Below are 21,147 nucleotides of genomic sequence, written 5' to 3'. Positions count from 1 at the left end.
AAATATATATATATATATATATATATATATATCTCACACATCTTTGACACATCTTTTTCCTAAAAATTAGCACACATTATCTTTATTTAAAAATATCACACACATCTATTTTTCAATTTTTCTGCACATACCATATTATCTCTCCATTCATTCCTGCCTCTATGATTCAATTGGTCTACACTGTGGAACCAAATCAAAGATCATGGTTTATTAAATTATTGACAGTTTAGTACCAATTGACGAATGGTAAGAAAAAATAGTTTATTTTGGTGGTAGTTAAGTACCACAAAAGGGATCAAATTCTGTATTTGGTTTTTTTTTTTTTTTTTCTTTTTCTTTGTGCTATTTATTTCACTGGGTTTACAATAGTGGTTTTCGTATTTACTTTACTGTGTTAACAATTATAGGTTTCTTTTTCTTCCTCTTTTTTTAATTAGTATTTATGAACATATTGTGAGTGAGATTGCATTGTTAGAGTCCAATACACTATATAGGAAGTAAAGATGAGACTACGAGGGTGAAAATGTACATTTTTCTTTTACATTAACAGTTCTAAAGTCAAACGTAGAAGAGAAATCACCATTAGGGATGGCCATGGGTAGGGTGTGGATCGGGTATACCCATACCCTACCCAAAAAGTTTACCCATGGATACTAAATATCAATACCCATTAATATCCATACCCAAATCTTACCCGAATATAATATCCATGGATATCCATACCCTACCCGAAACCCATTTAATTATTATTAATTTTTAAATCCAAAACATTTTAACTTAAAAACTAACCAATAGTTTTATCGTCCCTCCAAGTGTATTTTTTCCCACTCTTTGCTCTGTTACTGTATATTATCTCCTCAACCAAACGGAAACTTAGCTCCACCTCAGTTGTTAAAACAAAATCCAAAAGTAAAATCAGAACACAAAATTTTCTAAGCAAGCAAACAAAGACTAAGAGAGAGAGAGACCGTGGAGAAGGTCGTAAACTCGATCGGAGATTTGGAGGAAGGTAAGGGCAGAAACACCGGCGTCGGGAGTGATACCATTGCAGCGTGGAGACATAGTGGAGATGAGAGAGAGATCAGCTGGTCTGACCAAGGTGGAGTAGCGTGATTTCGTTCTTCTTGATGATCTGCCTCCGACGCTGTTGCCGGAGCCGGCGAATCTTTCCGATAATGGGAACAATCCTCTTTGTCGAAAAAACGGCGATTTTATTCCTCTGCAATCACATCTGACTGAATCACCATCTTCACCGCCTTCGACGAAGAAGACAACGACTTCTTTTCCATGAACTTCTTCACCATTGTGGCTAAGTTGGGGTTTGAAGGCTTGGATTTGGTGTGGGGAAGACAGATTGGATGGCTTGGAGGACTTTTTTTTTTAATTTTTTTTTGTGAGAAATGGAGGACTTTACCAACGAGTGCTTTTGTGACTTTTGTCTTTAAAGGACATAGTGGGTTCAGTAAAAAAAAAAAAAAGGACGTAGTGGGTTATTATTTTTTTTTATTTTTTGACGGGTCGGGTTTGGATAATATCCATACCCTACCTGAATAATTCGGGTAATATCCATACCCTATCCGGTTAAGCTCTACCCATAAAGAACCGGATATTATCCGGAACATTTGGATCGGGTAGGGTTGGATATCCATTACCTAATGAGTATGGTCATCCCTAATCACCATCACTAATGTGAATGTATTTATATTTAGGTACATGGTGATTTGAGTTTTTTTTTTTTTTTTTTTTAATGAATGAATTGAAAACTATGACACTAGATCCAAAAAGAAAGAGCCTCATTGCTTGCGTAAAGAACTTGGGATGAGGCTAGTAGTTATATACTTATATTACAATAAAAAAAAATTCAAAACATTTTGGGGGCATGACCCTCCGTGTAGGTGGCTCCAGCCCCGCCTGCATTGAAGAATCAGGTTATTATGAGTCTGACCTCCATTAATGCTTTTCTATTTTGGGTTAAGTGTAAGCAAACGTACGTTTGACCATGGAATTAAACCAATAAACCCAATAAACAACTTATCTAGCTTATTACTTCTTCTCTTTTTTTTTTCTTTTTTTTTTTGAAAATGTACTAAAGTATAGTTGTACCTTGAAAATTTTTGAAAATGTGAGAAATACAGGAAAAAGTGAAATTTTAAAAACTGTACATAAAAACTAAAAACTAAACTTATAAGCTGATGTTAAACAGACACATGTAATGATTATTCTATGATAATAAATCTTAATGTCTATTTCTCATTGAGATTTTCATTTTTGTTCCGAGTTTGTGCCAATAGAAAAAATTGTCTACAAGAAAAAAAACTCTTGACCGTGTAAACGAAGAGACAAGAAGCTCATGTATGAATATTGAATAGTCACCTAATATAATTGTACACAACACACAATACTCTATATCGGACTAAATCAGTTGAATCATATATAAATTGCAGTTCCGTGAAGTTCAAATATAGACAATCTAGCTAACCCAACTTAAACTAAGATAGCACATTTATTTATGAGCTCAGTCAAACTTTGCATTCCTTTAAATCGATGGCTGCTTGTGTTAATTTAGTTTTCCAAGCAAAATGTGTGTATTTAGTCTGTCTATCAGTCTATGCGTCTGTGCTTGAGTAAGTTTATTTTTTTCAAAGGAACGCATTCCCAACTTTGGTGTTAATTAGCTTGTAGATAAATTATTGAAACTGAATCGATATAATAAGGGTCTAGTTAATGAAAAAATATTTTGTATCAAAATATATATCACATTATCTGTATCAAAATCTAATAAATGAGAGACATTTATGCAAAAATAATTACTCACTAACACATGTTTTTCAATTGTTAGTGGGTTATTTATTTTTTGTTAATATGTCTTACATTTATTGAATTTTGATACTGCTAACATGATACCATTTGATTCAAAAAATTATTAGGTATTGAATCGATATAATAAGGGTCTAGTTAATGAAAAAATATTTTGTATAAAATATTATACCACGTTATCCGTATCAAAATCTAATAAATGAGAGACATTTATGCAAAAATAATTACTCACTAACACATGTTTTTCAATTGTTAGTGGGTTATTTATTTTTTGTTAATGTCTTACATTTATTGAATTTTGATACTGCTAATATGATACCATTTGATTCGGAAAATTATTAGGTACTCCCGAAGTACCATAAATGCGTACTCCCCCCTCTCACATAAATGGTAGGTTTCACTAATTAAATTAATGGTGGGACCCACCATTTATGTGAGAGAAAAGAGTACGCATTTATGGTACTCCGAGAATACACAATAATTTCCCATTTGATACCAAATATTTTTTCCTAATTAACCAGTGCTCTTAAACCATTTGTTAATTGATCATTTTAAGAAAGTTTGATTCTATTTTAAGGAGAAATATAAAAATTGTCAAAAAATCAATTTTTTTCTTTAAAAATATTTCTTAAATTAATACCCCGAGGATATCCATTAACTTTTCTCATATAACAACAATAGAAGAATTTCAAATCATTCGTATGAGAGAGAGAGAGAGAGAGAGAGAGAGAGAGAGAGAGAGTATGATCGTTAAAACCCAAAATTGAGAAGTATTAAGGACTTTGTTAATAGGTGCCAGCCAGCACCTATTAATAAACCAAGTGTGGTTCATTTATGATCTATCACAAATCCCATTGCATAGGAAATTGGTAAAGTTTTATTTTTCAACTGTGATTTATCACAAAATGATTTGATTTTCTTTACCTAAACTGACACACATTTAATACATATTCAATTTTTTTCCACATCCCTAAAAAAACGTGAATAATTTATTTTAAATTTTATCACATTAACGGGTTCTATACAGCACCCGTTAACAACACCCAAGTATTAATATAGTCTATTCACCAAAATCAAACCCATCAAGCCTTAATTTGATGTAATAGGCTAATAGCTCAGGCAGGTACATTTTCATATCTTATAGTAAGCTATTAGCATTTTGATTCAGTTGGAAGCAGCAAAGGCTGAAATCCATGTTGAAGACTTGCTTGCCAAACTTTCTCAATGTTGGACATTGTGTTACCGCACTCGTGTTCATTCCATCCTTCCAAAGCATGCACAATCCCAGCTATACGCCAAGCATTCATCACTCTTCTTGGAAACCAATTCTGCCACATATTCAAAACACAAACTCTTGTAAACGAAGAAGAAGAAAAAAAAAGTGCGCATGCTTTGCATTTGCATTGAAAGAAACATGTTCAATTATTACTAGACTACCCAAAATTAAAGTTTCTCTACCATTTTAGATAAAGTAGCAATAAATCCAAAATTAAGTTGAAAAGGAAAGAGTACCATTCTCCGTACTCCGGGAATAGCAAAGAATTACTCGAAGGACACATATATGTATGTTTTGTAGATGTAAAAACTTTGGTTTATTCATTCTGGATTAGCTTAATTATGCTTACAAATACTCCATCCGTTTCACTTTGTTTATCCTGTTTGAAAAGTCAAACTTTTTAAAGGAACATCATTTATTGTCTTGTCTACTTTTTAAAAATGTGTAAGTTTCCAAAACTACCCTTAAATAAATTTATAAAAAAATTGAATTAGTAAATTAATAGGGGTATAATAAGAACATTAGTGAATTAATGACTTTTATTTTTAGAAACAGGACAATATTTTGGGACATTCTAAAATGGAATAGAGGACAAACAAAATGGGACAGAGGGAGTACTAATTTTTTCCTCCAGCACTACCACCCAATGGAAGAAGTTAAATGGACTCAAAGGTTTCATTTGAAGAAGTCTTTTCAATACCGACAAAGAAGCCTTTGTTTTCTATAAATTTAGGTATTAGGATTTTCTCCATTTGAAATTGATATATTTTATTATTCATATTAAATATTACAAATCTAAAAGTGTATTTAGGTGCTGTATCATTAATATGGTACTCTATACACTATCAAATCTAACAAATAAACTTTTAATCATAAAATACACTTCATTAAAGTGAAACGGAGAGGCTCTTAGATAGATCTCTTAGACATGAAATAGATCATATATGATTTATTATAATACAAAGTGATAATTGAAGAGGTTTCTTTTGAGCAATAGTGGTATTGGAAAATTCTAAAATTATTGCAAATTTTACAATTTAAAAAATATGCACAGACTAACTTGTTTAATGCAATAATAGTACTTGTAACAGTTTTACAAGTTGACCAACTTGTAAAAGTTAGATACTCATAGAATATAGTAAAATAGTGTTTCCTCCTCTTACATTTATGGTGAACCCCACCATGAATTTAATGAGTGGACCATTCACCGTACTCCGAGAGTACATAAAAATTACTCTTCTATCTGTAACTACTATTTGATCATTAATTTGCATGCTTCATGATGTTAATATTGAAACTAGCTCAAACATAATTATATTTTCCACTTTCCACAATATATGACATGCATGCCACTTTATTTTTTCTAACTTCTCCATATTCATGTAATGGCATCAATGAAGAGACCTTGGAAGGATTCTCTACTAACCTCACAAGAGTGCATATTCTCGAGAGACCTTGGAGTCACCATTGCTGGAGGGCTATGGTAGTAACAGTCTTTGCGCAATTTCTTTGGTGGGAATTGTGAGAAGGGAATAAACAATGTTCCTTTGGGCGCCTTTAACTGTTCTTCCTCATCCAATCCATCTCCCACTAACCAAATCTACAAAAATTCATAATGATTTTACTGTTCCTAAGGTTCAAAGTTGCTATATATTCTTTAATAACACAATATGAATATAATTGAACTAAAACAGTAAAAATTTCATAGACTTACCTTTTGAGAATAACTTACTGAAAATATCAAATTACTTTCAGAATTGGTGTTGAACGATTTGTTTAGCTTCAAAAACTCATCCTCTCGTATTGTAAGCACCTGAATTATGTTAGATTAAAAAGGAATTAGAAACTTATTATGATTTTTTTTTTTTTTTGGCAACAAATGAATGTAGAAAAAGAAAAGAACTCGTTCTCTCCAATGTTTTACTAATTAAGAAGCACAAATACATTTCCTAAACAGTCTTGTAGTTCAATAGAATTACCTAATTATCCTAATAAGGAAATTATAAAACCTGAATTTGAATTCCTCTCCCCCATGTATTGTAAGTAAATAAAAAAAAATATAAGCATGAACACCCCAAAAGTTACACACATACATGCTTGGGACATTCCATGGGGCATGTCCTCAATCTGTTGGGAGGAAAAAAGAAAATGTTTTTCTATTTGGAAAAAAATCATTTGATTTCCAATATATTTTCAAAGATATTGATCATTTTTATATATTTTGGAAACTTAAAACATTCATAAATGTGTCTAAAAATAAATTATAACTAAAGATTAATATAATTAACTAATTAATTGTCATATACCCACAATGTCACATCTTAATTTTGCAAAAAATATCATATCATTGTGTTTCATGTCTTATCATGCATGTGCCCATGCATTTTTTTTTTTTTTCCTATTTAAGGAGAAGGTAAAGAAATTTTTTTTTACCATATTAAGTCAAACTGAAGTTATTCAAAATGATTGCTACGTATACGTAAATAAGAATACAAATTTTCTATCCCAACTTTGTATATTCTATGTGTGTTTTAATTAGGTCAATTGATAAAGTCTTTAATGGTTGAATAAAAGATCTGGGGTTCAATCTCTACCTACACCAAAAACCGATTGGTATCTTGGTCTAATAATAAAAAACTATTATCAGGAGCAGATATCATAATTTAAAACTCTAAAAAAATATATAAAATAAAATAAAATAAAAAACTTTGAATATTTCGTGAAGCAAAGTGGGACATAAATTTTGTATTAAGTAAAACTTCTATGTTCTGAGAAGACTTTCATAATGTTCACTTTATGTATCAATCAATTTGCCAGTGAAAAGTGCACTAAATTTCTTTTGGCCCGGCAAAAGTACATAACATTGAATACCATGCTTGCAAAGTATGAAACTGTTTTTAAACCCCACCCACCCCACAAAAAAAAAGTATGAAACTGTTAGCATATATACAAGCCCATTGGGCTGTAACATGAAAATAATAATAATAATTTTAATAATATCCTAAGCCAGACTTTGCCTGTGGCCCAACGTCGATTTTGCTTGAACAAAATAAACGTACCTTGATCCCCCTTTGGCATAGGGTAAAGGCCAACGCATAATGTGATCGTGCTCATGCATTTTTTTTTTTTTTTGGGGGGTCTATTCTAAAGAGAAGGTAAAGAAATTTTCTCTTACCAGATTATAGGCCAAACCAAAGTCATTTAAATTGATTACCACATATACATGTAGTAGAATAAAAATCTTCTTTTCTCAAAAAAAAAAAAAAAAAAGAATAAAAATCTTCTATCCCACTTTTTTGTATTCTGTGAAGCATAAAAGTTAGACAAAAAAGTCCAAGAAGACTTTCATAATGTTCAAGTTGTGTATCAATTAATTCGATTGTGCAAAGTGCAGCAAAAGTACAGAACATTGAATAGCACCATGCTTACAAAGAATGAAAGTGAGTGACCCAAAATCGAGTTTGGCCTTCTTTTTGTGTTGGCTTGAACAAAATAAACGTACCGTGATACCCCTTTGGCATAAGTTAAAGGCCAAGGCGTAAGCAACCTTGGTGAGTTTGCCTCTAAGAACCACTTGGGTTGTTCCTCTGGGAATGCTGTTTAGCAGAACAGCAACTGCCAGACTACTCCCATCTACGACCTTCACATTTAGCTTAGGGTACCTCTCAACATAAAGTGCACCATATCTATTAAGCTCCTCTTCCTGCATCCAATGATAAAGTATGACGATAATATGAACTATGAAGTTTGAAACACACACACACACACAAAAAAAAAAAAAAAAAAAAAAAAAAAAGCGTGGGGGGGGGGGGGAATATGCAGATATGTACTCATATGGAAATGGTTTTCTTAATAATAATGATATGTATCCTATAGACTAAAGTTTAAAAAAAAAAAAAAAAAAAAATGAAGGTTTTCATGTGAAGGCCATTAAATTCTAGAGAATGCTAAAGTTTGTACTTATCAAAAGTCTTATAACTCAACAACATTATTAGATCCGATTATTTCAATAGAAAAATTTGGGCTCGAATCCCCAACCCAACTTAATTATATTAAGCAAAAAGTAAAAATAACATAAAGTTATACTATCAATTTTACTACAAAATATTTATAAACTGACATAATAATAATATTATTGGTATCATTTCAGTAACATAATAAATAAAGTCTAAATTACTTCTTCTTCTTTTTTGTAATTGGTAACATATCAGTTTATAAGATTTATATACTAAAATTTATAATTATCTTTAACATCATTCTTGAAATTTATAGGGATTCTATAAATATATATATATAAAATCTATGGGTGCATGGGAAAGTACATTGACTATCTGAATTGTTAGTGTCACAGCAAAGTTGGAGAAATTAAATAACAAAGAAAATAAAGGAAGGGGAATTTTAGTTGAAAATCTTGATGAATATATCACCTAGAGTTGGAAACTAAATTATAGAAAAAAAAAATTCAAGAAAGAACTAAAACTTACCTGATTCAAGAGACCTAAGCTTAATATTTTAGCACCTCTTTCCTCTGCTTCCAGTATGGCTTCCTCAATTAAGTTATTTATAGTCTCATTTTGCCATTGTAGAAAGTACTGCACGCAAAAGTATTGAGAAATATAAATCACATATGATTGAAAGAAAGTAACAAATATAAGTAAACAATTAATAACATAGAAAAATCATTTCTTACTTGTATTCTGTATTTTGGTATGACCCAACTTTGTAATTTGAGTTTATTAAAACGGTATCTCTCAACAATGAAAGTACGGCCGTATAACCAATTTAACATCATAGACCACAATGTCACAGGCCAAATCAATGAGAAGTACCATTTTGATGTGTATGGTTTGGAGGCCAAAGAGGCAAAACCAAGCCTGAGATGATAGATGGACTCAGGTGTAGTTAGATGAGTTAGGTGCACTACATCTGGTAATTCTGCTTCCCTTCTGAGTGAAATTTCATATAGTTCGTCTGTAGATTTGTCCGTGGTACCATATATGTAGTCATAGACTGGCATGAACAGTGAATAATTGGTACGAAATTGTGTATGATGCAGAGAGTGAAACCTGTTGTGCCCAAACCAAAACCATTATAGATAGGAATAATAATTATATTAAGAATGATGATGATGAGCACTCATATTTTACAAAATCTATAGATACAAACGAGCCAAATCAAATTGCATATTAAAAGTTCATGATTATTTATTTAACTTTATATTAAACATAAATCAAATTCAAGATCATCAAAAAACTATATTAGATATTCAAACTTGATTTATTTTCTTTTCAAACAAGTTCTAGCTTGTTCATAAACTATTTGATTAACTTTTTATTCTTTCCATATATACTAATATCACGGATAAAATTTTACTTGTTCACAAATTTCTACTTATAAATTATATTTGATTAACAAATTATTTTTTACTTTAAATTAAAAAAAAAAACCTAACTTTTGAGTTCCATTTTTCATTTCAGTAATATTTTCAGTCCCCTCATCAATTTATACCAGTTTTTTATTAAGTGAACCCCACAATAAATTATCCTTAACAAGTATCTGACGGTGCCCGTTAACATTTCCCTTAATATGATATCATGTTAAATTATCGATTTTCAAAAAAACTTAAACTATTAAAAAAAAAGAATTTAATTATTTAACTATATTCTAACAATGTCATCTTTTTAATTAGATCAATTGTCACTTAGGCAGGGGGAAAAACCTTATCACACTGGTAGGTTCTGGTTTATATTAATATTTAAGGGACACATGCATCACACATAAATAAATGAAAGTAATAATTTGAAAACAGTCTCAATGATATGGGGACAAAAAATGAGGTATGAAAATGACATATTTTTAACACAGGGATTATAATAAAGGACCAAATATTGTTAATTTATATCTTATAATTAAATTATTTATAAACTCACACAATTTAATATCAAATCTCCACATATAGACATATAGTATTATATATAATTGAATTAAGTTTCATATTGACAAGCTTATTGATAAACACATTATTATTTTTGAATTTGACTTGTTTATTAGTCGATTCTTAGACTTGATAGTTTAGTTCATTTATTAAATAAACGAACATAAACAAGATTTTATAAAACTAAACACCACATCCTTCAAATCTTTACAAATCAACTCAACTAAGGCCAACACGCCTAGCTAAAACAGCTCCACGACCACCACAAAACAAAGCATGAAACCACCATGGGCCACCACTCTCTCCTATCAATATTATTGCCAGCAATCGACAATGAGAGCATAGCCACGCAAAGACCACCTGACAAATACACACCATGCCACCCTAAAATTAATCCTCAAACCCACCAATCAACCAACCCAAACATCCAAGGTTGTCAAAATCGGGATCTTACGTAGGATCGTGGGAGGTAGGTAGGATCGTAGATCGTAGGATCGGATTGAGGATCGTAAGATCCTACTTATGTTTAGATTTTAAGCAAAAAACCTATTGATAGTGACTTTGCATGTTATATAATCACTTAAAATATGAATCCATCCATTAAAAAAAAAAAAAATTGCATCATAAAATGTAATTTGCACGCACTACATCATTTTTATGTCATTCTAACGAAACAAAATATATTTAACTTTTGACATAATGTATCTAAAAAATTCAATACATGTTTAAGTAGCAACTAAGTACCAAAATATTATCTACACATATGAAAAATGTTTTCCAAATTCTAAGTTTCAAATCCAAAATAAGTTTGGTTAGTTAGCATATAAAAACTAGCTAACTACAAATTTACAATATGTAATCCAAAAGAGAATTCTCAATCTAAGGTAAACTAACTAATTACAAATATGAAATCCAAAAGAGAATTCTCATTCTAAGGTTCTTCTAATATAATCATTGTCATTGTCATATCCCATTTCATCATCTAAATATTTTAGGTTTTGTTTTTGAAAACGTTAAACTTAAGTACTATAGGTTTTTTTTGAGATTTTATGTTAACATAGGGTTAAATTTGGGACTTCAATTCATTATTGGGCTTTTGATAACCCATTGGGTCTGTGGGTTTAGGTGGATTATCTTACCCAAATGAATCCCACTTAAAAAAAAAATAAAAAATTCAATCCAAATGGTAGGATCGATAAGATCGGTAGGATCCCCTACGATCCTACGATCCTATGCAATCCTACACGATCCTACATACGATCCTACCATTTTTGCGATCCTGCTACAATTTTAAATTTTTTGGTGAGATGAGATCGTAAAATCGCACAGGTGAGATCGTAAAATCGTGCGATTTTACGATCCGGATCGCGATTTTGACAACTATGCAAACATCCACAATTGAATTCATCCTCATCAATACTCTGTTGCCATTCTATCCCAACCCGTGCACAATTTCCCAAGCTTACACCAGCACCACTCTTAAGTCCTAATCACTGACAATCTAGAGAGAGTATGCTTGAAAGTGGTGCAGTTAGAGGAAACGAGATTGAGAGGGTTTTTTTTTTTTTTTTTGGGGGTCTTCTACTGTTGGAGCTAGAATTGATAAATATGTCTCTTAAATTATGAATTGTGTCAAAAGTTTAAATTATTAAAAAATGGTAAATGTAATCATTTAATCATGGTTTTAATATTTTATCTCACATATGGACCTAAATTTCCCCTTAATATGAAATCATATTAAATTATCAATTATCCAAAAAACTTAAACTATTGAAAATTTATATTTTTAATCATTTAACTGCTATAATTTTAACAATATCATCTTTAATTAATTATATCAACAGTCACCCAGGTAGGGGAAAAAAAACTTGTCACAGAGGTAGGTTCTGGTTTATATTTAAATTTAAGGGACACATGCATCACTCACATAAATGAAATATTTTATGAACAGTCTCAAAGATGAGGACGAAAAATAAGGTATGAAAATGACATGTTTATTACATGGGGATTAAAATAAAGGACCAATTGTTATTCAATCTTCTTTTTATTGTTTTTTTATTTTTAAGGTTAATTCAATCATATTCCTATTCATCAGAGAAGACAAAACCATTCTTAATTCGGAAGTGGTCCAAACTCCGACCAAAAAATATATCATGAGCATGACATTGAATTTAGCATATTTTGTTGTTGTTGTTTTTTTTAGGAAAATGACATGACAGTATGACATGCATTAACAATTGAACAGGCCGGACAAATTTATACATATATATATATATATATATATATATATATGGGCCCAATTAATGTATCCTCTTAGAATGAATGCTAATGAATGCTTTAAAAGGGTTAGTAATTTTTTTTACTTTTTCATAAAAAAATTTCTAAAATAGTTAAGGCATACATTTAGTAAAATCTCTCTTTATGTGTTGGTTCGCATTGTGCGTTCACGTATAAAAAATTTTCTAAAATAATTTATTAATTATGACCTTAGAGCACTCACAGCAGTGGTACTATATAGGTATAATGCTAAAATTTAGCTCCACAAACCCAAAAAAATTGTTGCAGCAGTGGAGCTAAATCTAAAAATTTTAGCTCCACTGCTACAGTGCACATCTATAAATAGATGTGCACTATTCATCAAAGCAAAAAAAAAAAATATTATTTTATTCTTCCCCATCCGTTAAAAAATTACTTAATTCTCTCTCACTCCGTGCTTTTCTCTCTCTCTCAGTCACTGAACTCTCATCCTCTCCCAAAACTCTCTCAATCTCTCAAGCTCTCATCATCTCGTAGTTACTCTCCTCTCACCGTCGATTGCCTCACCGTCCTAAGCCACCGATCGCCGATCACCGAACTGTCCCAAGCCGCCGGTCGCCTCACCGTCCCAAGCCACCGATCGCCAATCGCCTCATCGTCCCAAGCCGCCGATCGCCTCACCGTCCCAAGCCACCGATCGCCGATTGCCTCACCGTCCCAAGCCGCCGATTTCTTCACCGTCACTCTTCTCTCTGCCGACCCAGCTCACCGACCCACCCCTTCTACCGACCCAGCTCGCCGATGTTTGCTTGTTTGTGATTGGTGATTGTTGATTTTGTTTGGTCTAGGTTGAGGAAAAAAAATTGGAGATTTGGGTTTTTTTTTTTTTTCCTGCTGTAGACTGGTGGTGGTGGTGGTGGTAGTGGTGGTGGTGTTGGTGGTGGTTGTGGCTGTTGTAACTGTGGCTGACTGTATAGGCGGTTGATTTTGTTACTGTGAATGTTTTTTTTTATTGAGATATATTATTTTATTATAGTGGTTATATTATTTTATTGTGATATTTATATTATTTTATTGTGTTGAAAGCTAAAATAGATCCACTGCTGTAGCATGTGTATAGATAAAATAGATAAAGTAACTTTTGATAGAACTAAATTGCTAAATTTTTAACTCCACGCTGTAGATGCTCTTAAAAACAACCGGTAAAATGTAAATGTGGATGCACCAAACCCCAAAATGTTCGGTTTGGCGTAAAAGCTGTTGTTGACAAGTGTGTATAACTACGTCAAAATGCAATATTTCGAGTTTGGGAATGGTGTTGCAGAATGCAGAAGGTCATTCATTGCCAAACATTTAATATATTATATTCTTCTTCTCTTCTTTCCTCATCAGATAAAATATGGTACTATCCTGTCAATAAAAAATTAAAGTGTTCAAACATAAATATTTTTTTAATTTAAATTATGAGTCCGATTAATATATGTTCTTAAAATATACACATTAATTATCTATTTTTAAAATTATTTTTGAAGAAATTAAAAAAATTATCAAAATAATTGGTAACTTTTTCATTTTTATATAATTCTTTTTTAAAAAATAGTTTATTAATATATGCTATAAAAACATTAACACCCAATTTTTTTTAAAATATTTCATTTTACTATCTTAAAAACTATTTTATCATTATATCATGTCATTTTATGATTCAATCGTTATACCAATTTCTATTCTACCATGTAACTCATTAAAATAATATATATTACTAATAAAATAAAATAATATAATATATTACCATATACCTCTCCCTCTTCCTTCTCCCCCATCTCTCTGTTTCTATTCCTTGGTGTCTCTTTCTTTGAACTACCAACCACTCGAAGTCAAATAGCTCATCCCTTGGCCACCGGCAACCAGCAACCACCCACTAGCCACCACCCAAACCCATACTCAACTCAATCCACCATCGCCCACCACCTAACCACTGAAACTCAGCTACTACCACCAGCAACCACCACAAAAACAACAATCACCACCACCACGCCACACGCCAACAATCAAAAGCCATTCAATCAGAAAACCAACAAACCCATTATTTCGGAACCCACGCGATCAAATCTCGATCTCCACAGAACCCACGCCGATCAAAACCCCATCGGAACCCACCCAAAACCAAAACCCACCTCGTCACACCGATCTCCACACACAACCTCGCCACAACCCACACGCTCCAAAATGAACTCCATGCAAAACGGCCCAAGAAGCGCCAGTGGCAAGTCTTGAACGAGAGAGAGAGATGTAAGAGAGGGAGTGAGGACAGTGACACGAAGAGAGATAGAGTGGGAGAAGAAGAGAAAGGGAAAGAGGGAGAGAGAGAGAGAGAGAGGGAGAGAGAATAAAGTAATAAAAAATTATACAAGCCCGTTACAATAGCGTCTTATATCTAAGAGGTTACTGTAGCACTATTGTTATTTTTTTTTTCCTTAATTGGAAGCCCGGATAATACATGTTTTTTGTGTTTTGATACTAAAATTAGTATATTTTTAGTTATACCAGAGTGAATACTAATGCTCTAAGGTATACGTTGATAAAACTCTTAAATTATATATAACGCAAACAAACAAACGCATTAAAATTTTCAACAAAATAAAGGAGTGTAATAGTGTCACTTTAAAAATTGTTAATAAAAAAGAACTATTGTTGAAATTGTACTAAAAAGAATGGATATATAATGATTTAGGATATTGTATATAGAATAATAATGGACAAATAAAATAAAGTGTAGAGCTCTCTCTCTCTCCCTCTCTCTCTCTCTCTATATATATAAATAAATAAGTTTTCATCTAAACACATTAGGCATGAAATTAATCAACTTGAAATGTATTTGTGTGTTTGTGTTATATATAGTTGGATACCATACAATAATCTTTTTGCTAGATCAAAGAGAAAAATTATAAAATAAGTACAACTAAAACACTCTCTTGTTCTAAATTTTTAGTTTTTTTAATTTCATCTTAAGATGTTACAAAATGTAGTCCTAATTGAAAAGTGAATAAATAAATTTCATAATCTACCAACAATATGGGACGGAGACAATAGAAATTAAGGTGAAAGAAAGGGCTTGAGAGACTTACGAGGGGGTGTACATGAGGTACTTCAGTGGAGGAAAGATGGAAAAGAGCCATTTTGGAATGAGTTCGTGATTGCAGTGACCCATATTATTCATAAAATCAATATATGTGAGGTAGATAGCAATGGATGCAATAGAGGCAGTATCAGTAAGTAATGCTGTTAACATTGGTATGGAAAACAACGCGAAATATGCTATGTGCTCCGCAAATGGATGAATGACAGCTGAAAAAACAAAAAATTGTCATATAATATGATTAATTCCATTATGATTTAATAAAAAATTTAGTGAAAGATTCTATCATATATAATATTTAAGAAGCTATTTATTCAGATTGGAATTGTAGAAACTAAATTGATATTCACATAAAAAGCCAAAGTTGTACCTTATAAAATCATATACATATAAGTGAGGATATCTTGAAACATTTGAAAAGTGAACACCAGGAAATACTATTCCAATTATTGAAAGTATAAATAATATTGATGATAATAACATTTCCAAAAAAAATATTTTGAGAGAGTTTCAAAGTATGGCGTCTATTCTTGATAATAACTTTTTATCATCACATCAAGACACCAATTAGGTTTTTGTATAGACAAGAATTGAATCTCAGATCTCTTATTCAATCAACAAAGACTTTACCAATTGAGCTAACTGGAACCCACTAACCTTTCCAAAATTGATGCGACTTCACATTAATTTCTAAGTCTTCAACCATAGGAATACATGCTCCTAATTCCCCCAGCCAAACTCCATTTACCAATAATACATAGGGATTCGTTAATCGTTATGCAGAATTGTAAGGTTGGGGTTTTTTATTTTGTTAAATAATTATACTTAGTGTTTCTCAAAAAAAAAAAAAAAAATTATTATACTTAGTGATCCATCCAAAATTGAAAATCAAATGACTATATGTATTTGACAATTTTGTCATCTGCGGTTTGAGATTGAGACCCAAAGTAAAAAGTTTGGAATTTTAAGATTTTTATATTGTTGCATGATTGCATTTAGTTCACCCCAAACAAATGGATTTATAAAAATAAAATAAAATAAAGGACCACTGGCATTCAATTTGCAATTATTGTGAGTTTTCGTAACAAAAGAGTCAATGATAAGAGACTTATAATATTAATGGTAAAGGACCACTGGCTCCCTCACGTGATTGAGTTATTGGTTGACCTTAAACTCAACCTAAACAATAATCTTTAATCATGTCAATGTTTTAGGATTTTTTCAATTCATGATTAATGACACATACCAATAATAGAGGCAAAACTTAGTATCAAAGTGCATGTAATAATGTCTTAATATTGATAGTCCTACAGTTTAGGCTGCGGTTGATTGGGCTTGGGGCCACAACTGATCTAAACTTATTAGGCCTAGCGTTACATAGAGAGGATCCATCTAATTAATTATTTATTGAATCCAGTTAACGGTTTTTTTTTTTTTTTTAATAGCAAAGTGAATGGGTGATCTTTAGGGTATTTGTTAACTTTTATAGGACTAAAAAAAAGATTTTATGTCTACAATATTTTTTACAACTAATTACAGGTAATTAGTTGTTATTAGTTCAAATTTGAAACTAACACTAAAATTAATTTTTTGCCCTAACTTCACAACCAGTAATAATCTGTCACTTAGAATTTGTTGTAAAAATGTTGTAGACATATCATTTCTCTAAAAAAAAATCAAGTATTTTTTTTCCATAAAAATTTCTAAAAATATTCTATAAACCAATACTTTTAAGATATCTGTTAGCTTTTCTCTTATTTATTAAACAAAAGTTAAGTATAATTTTTTAAATGTGCTTGATAGAAATTTAAGTTTTAAATTTAACGAAAATTCTAATATAAAATGCTTATTACTAATAAATCACGGGAAAACATTGCTCAGTTAAGAAATTTGGGAGGAAAAAAAAAAATGCAAAATCATTCAATCAAACTCATGAACATATGATGTCCGAATATAAATCTATTGTGGTATTCAATGCTAAAAAACGCCGACATTATTAGCCTAGGCTTATGTTATGGCCCCACTACAAAAAGGCCCTACCTCTAATTATAAGAACGTCCAAGTTTTTATAATAACAATTGTTTTAAAACCTAGACCAATAAAATACTACATCAATAAAAATATAACCAAATGCAACTTTAAACTATTTTGTAAATGTGTTAAATCATCATAATGATTAATTTATTATGGAAAATGTTAAGGAGCACAATTAAGAATGATTTAGTGTAAGGTACAACTAACAAAAAAATTGAAATAAATTAATGAGAGAGGTTGAAGATATGGCAAAAGTGATAAATAAAACTCAAAAAATTAGTTCTATCGACTGGTCAAACACATGATATAAAACAAAAAATTTAACATAAAACAATATTTTAACAGACACACTACCCATTTACTGTAAGCTACCCATTTACTATAATAACTTGTGACTGTCATTTTTTTTAGAGAGAGAGAGAGCTGCCGCTGTGGGGGTAAAACAATGTCTCACAGAGACTGTCATTTTTTAAAACTACTATCTTATTAATACTAGTGACCCTAATCTCTCTGGAAAATATAGAGGTTATTTGGTACTTACTTTTAAATAACAGTTTTCAGTGTTTAAATAATAATCACACTTTTGACACATAATTTTATAACATTCAAACACGTATTATCACCACACTAAAAAATGAATAACAACACTTAAACACGGTACTGGACAGATCCTTAAAATTGAATTAGGTTGCAACTGCAATGATTATAACTTACAACCCTCTTTTTAAATAATATGTTTTTTTCTTTATCAGTTTAAATAATATATTAACAGTTACCATTGATAGTAACTTACTATTTTCTTGGTAAATGTGAGTCCAATGAACAGGACAGGTCAGATTAAATATTTTGACCTACCAACAGAGTGACTAACTAGCCTAATAATGTAAACAAATATTTTATTTACTTAAAAAAATCATTTTAAAAAAGTTTTTATGAAAAAATAATTAATTATTTTGATAATTTTTTCATTTTTTCACACATATTTTTTAAGATAGATGATTAATGTATATCATAACCGCACCCTTATTTTATACATAGAAAACTTACAAGTTATAGGCTCTGTAGCAATTGAAGAATGGTGATGGGAATGATAGCGAGAGTAAAGATAATGGTGGTGCAGTGCTCTATGGAGCCAATAATAGAGAAACTCTACAGGACCAGAATGTAGAAGAAACGTCATAATTACTCCATCTGTCCTCCACAATGGTAGGCTCTCTGCCTGAGTCAATGTCTTACTTGCTAGGTAGAACAAGGCTCCATTGAACAATATTTGGTCATCCCTGCCCAAATATATTTGTAAGGAAAAATAAAAATAAAACACACCAAATTTATAATTAAGATTATTATAATTTCTATGTATACGCTTGTATGTATGTATGTATCCGTGTTAATTTATAATTACTGACCAATTGCTTTCTCTGTCAACTTGCTCAAACTCGATACTCTTGTCAACGATCGAGTTCTTGCCTTTGGCAGTCCAGTAACGAGAGAGACTAATCCATATTTGGTTGTGAAGCATCCTCCATAGTAGAAATGGAAATATGAGGAAGAGTGAAAGGGACCTTTCACTCTTATCCTTAACTATGAATGAGTAAGTGCTATGAATGGCCCAAGGAGCTAGGATCACGTACTACAAAACAAAAAAAGAAGCACGTTAAACAACAAAGATTTGGTTAAAGCAGAAACCAAAAGTTTGGATTAACAACAACAACAACAATAATGATAAGACAACGCAAAAATGTTTATATGACCTACTTTCTTTTTTTAATAAACTCATGTGCCCACTTAGAAAGACTATTTAAAAAGACCTATTTTTATCATATCAATATATCATGTAATTCATGAGACTGCATTGAATCCGTCTGGTCTAGTGTCATCACTTTTAACGGGTGTCATTGATTCCTCTGGTACACTATTTACTTTTGTGTCATTATTTTAATGGGCCGAGTTCATTAGAGCACCACACCTAAGCCAAACTCAAACTCAAGCCAAGTCCAACAAACACCACCAAAAAGTATGGAAAGGTGATTACAGAAAATTATTAGAAGTAAAACTTTTTTTTTTATTTTTTATTTTTTTAAGAAACAAACACACACAGAAGAGAGGAAAATGAGTTCTAACATAAAATATCACAATTTTTGTTATAACTGTCTACGTGACAAATTATGAATGGTAAAAAAAAGTTAAATTTATGTAAAAGTGATATGTATGCAATTAATCACATTCTATTTGCATAGAATAATTGTGGCAAAAATTGTGAAGTTTTCAAAATTTTGAAATAATGAACTTGCATTGGTCCACCACTTGTTTGTTTACAACCATCCTTAGGAAACCATTTTCTAACTTTTGCTCTTAAGAAGCTGTGTTGAGAAACTGCCTAGATTATCATAAAATGAGAAAATTTTACCCAAATTAAAAATAGGGAAGAGTGTGGGTGTGTGTGTGTATATATACATATATTGTCTTCCTAGTTTTCATATGTTGGTAGCAGATAGTTCTAAACCAGAGAATATTTGTTCATCCACCGTGCATGGAGGAAATAGTAAGGTGTTTAACCCTGCAGCAAAGTTATTTCAAACACTTACCAACCTCACCATTATACGGCCCATTGTTCATATGCCACATATTAGTGCACGTTTTCAAACAACCCCATATCCAAAAACTTAAAAAATAAACTGTACAAACAAGCATTTACAACCTAAACTCAAGTCACAGATTGTGTATGTGTATGTGTGTGAGAGAGAGAGAGAGAGAGAGACAGAGAGAGAGAGCACTGGCTTATAAGGAGACCACCTTAAATCTTCCAAGAGGCGTCCATGGCCAGTCTGTGAGAATTCCTGGTTTAGTAGCCATAGAAAACTATCAAATACAAATGCAAATATAGAACTTTCTGTTGCTGATGCATACATGTGCAAATCAGCCTTAGGGTAGGTCTGTTATATATATACACTACTTTCGTCATGATACACTTAGGGTCTTTGGGTCTGTATGAATACTATTTATTTTACTAAAAATTTATTATTGAAACATCTGTAATAAAATAATTTTTAAAAGGTAAAACATTGTTACTGCGTTTTTTATAAGTTGGTTGATCCGTGAATAATACCATGGACCAGCCCAAAAAAACACAAAACCACAAACATTGGTTGACAAACGCACTTTAGTGTGCGTTTAGATTAGGTGTTTTGCTCTATTTATGAGTTTTACGTTTTTTAGTGGATCTCATAAATACTGTTTATGGACCATCAAACTCAATAAAATATAGATTTTTAGGTAAATTTAAGTCTCATAATATTATTTATATCTTTAAAAATCATTTGGTACAATATTTTCAATAATAAATTTTTAATTTTTAACAAATAAACTATATTAAAATAAAACCTTAAGGTCACAGTTACTTGTCCAAGTCAGTACGGATAAGATGTATGCCACATAACCAACAGGACCTCTATAGAAATTAAAGTATGTGGAGACCTGTACATGTGGATAGTTATTAATTATTCAGCACTGTGGAGTTTGGACTGTCCAATCCCAACACAGCAGAACCGTCCTTTCAGCACGATCTTTGATCTTTGAAGTTTGATCTTTTGATATTGTCCAGCAACCTCCATTTACCCAGCTCCCACTTCTCACCGCCCTTACCGAACCTCATTTATTCCTTACCTAAACTGGCATAAATGTCCTCTTACC

At 31.4% G+C, this 21,147-nt stretch overlaps 1 protein-coding gene across 1 annotated transcript; it reads right to left on the bottom strand.

The window, feature by feature from the left end:
* Positions 1–3,765: 3,765 nt before the first annotated feature.
* LOC115987049 (very-long-chain aldehyde decarbonylase CER1-like) lies at positions 3,766–20,403 on the bottom strand. The gene is made up of 10 exons (XM_031110492.1): positions 20,251–20,403; positions 18,864–19,087; positions 18,505–18,737; positions 15,413–15,632; positions 8,784–9,159; positions 8,578–8,685; positions 7,596–7,796; positions 5,808–5,906; positions 5,520–5,693; positions 3,766–4,145 (listed from the first exon to the last, which is right to left on the bottom strand). Exons 1-10 carry the CDS (start codon positions 20,308–20,310, stop codon positions 3,969–3,971), a joined length of 1,872 nt encoding a protein of 623 aa, XP_030966352.1. The 5' UTR covers positions 20,311–20,403; the 3' UTR covers positions 3,766–3,968.
* Positions 20,404–21,147: the final 744 nt, after the last annotated feature.

This window comes from Quercus lobata, chromosome 4 (assembly GCF_001633185.2).
Source record: "Quercus lobata isolate SW786 chromosome 4, ValleyOak3.0 Primary Assembly, whole genome shotgun sequence".
In the NCBI taxonomy this organism is placed as follows: domain Eukaryota; kingdom Viridiplantae; phylum Streptophyta; class Magnoliopsida; order Fagales; family Fagaceae; genus Quercus; species Quercus lobata.
The sequence above is the reverse complement of the archived record's forward strand: the minus strand, read 5'-3'. Positions and strand labels throughout refer to the sequence as shown.

Coding starts and splice junctions, on each gene's coding strand:
- LOC115987049 (XM_031110492.1), bottom strand. CDS start 20,310: ATGGCTACTAAACCAGGAATTCTCACAGACTGGCCATGGACGCCTCTT. Junction 8,686..8,783: donor TACCAAAATACAGAATACAA/GTAAGAAATGAT, acceptor TTTTGCGTGCAG/TACTTTCTACAATGGCAAAA. Junction 4,146..5,519: donor AGAATATGCACTCTTGTGAG/GTTAGTAGAGAA, acceptor AATATGTGGCAG/AATTGGTTTCCAAGAAGAGT.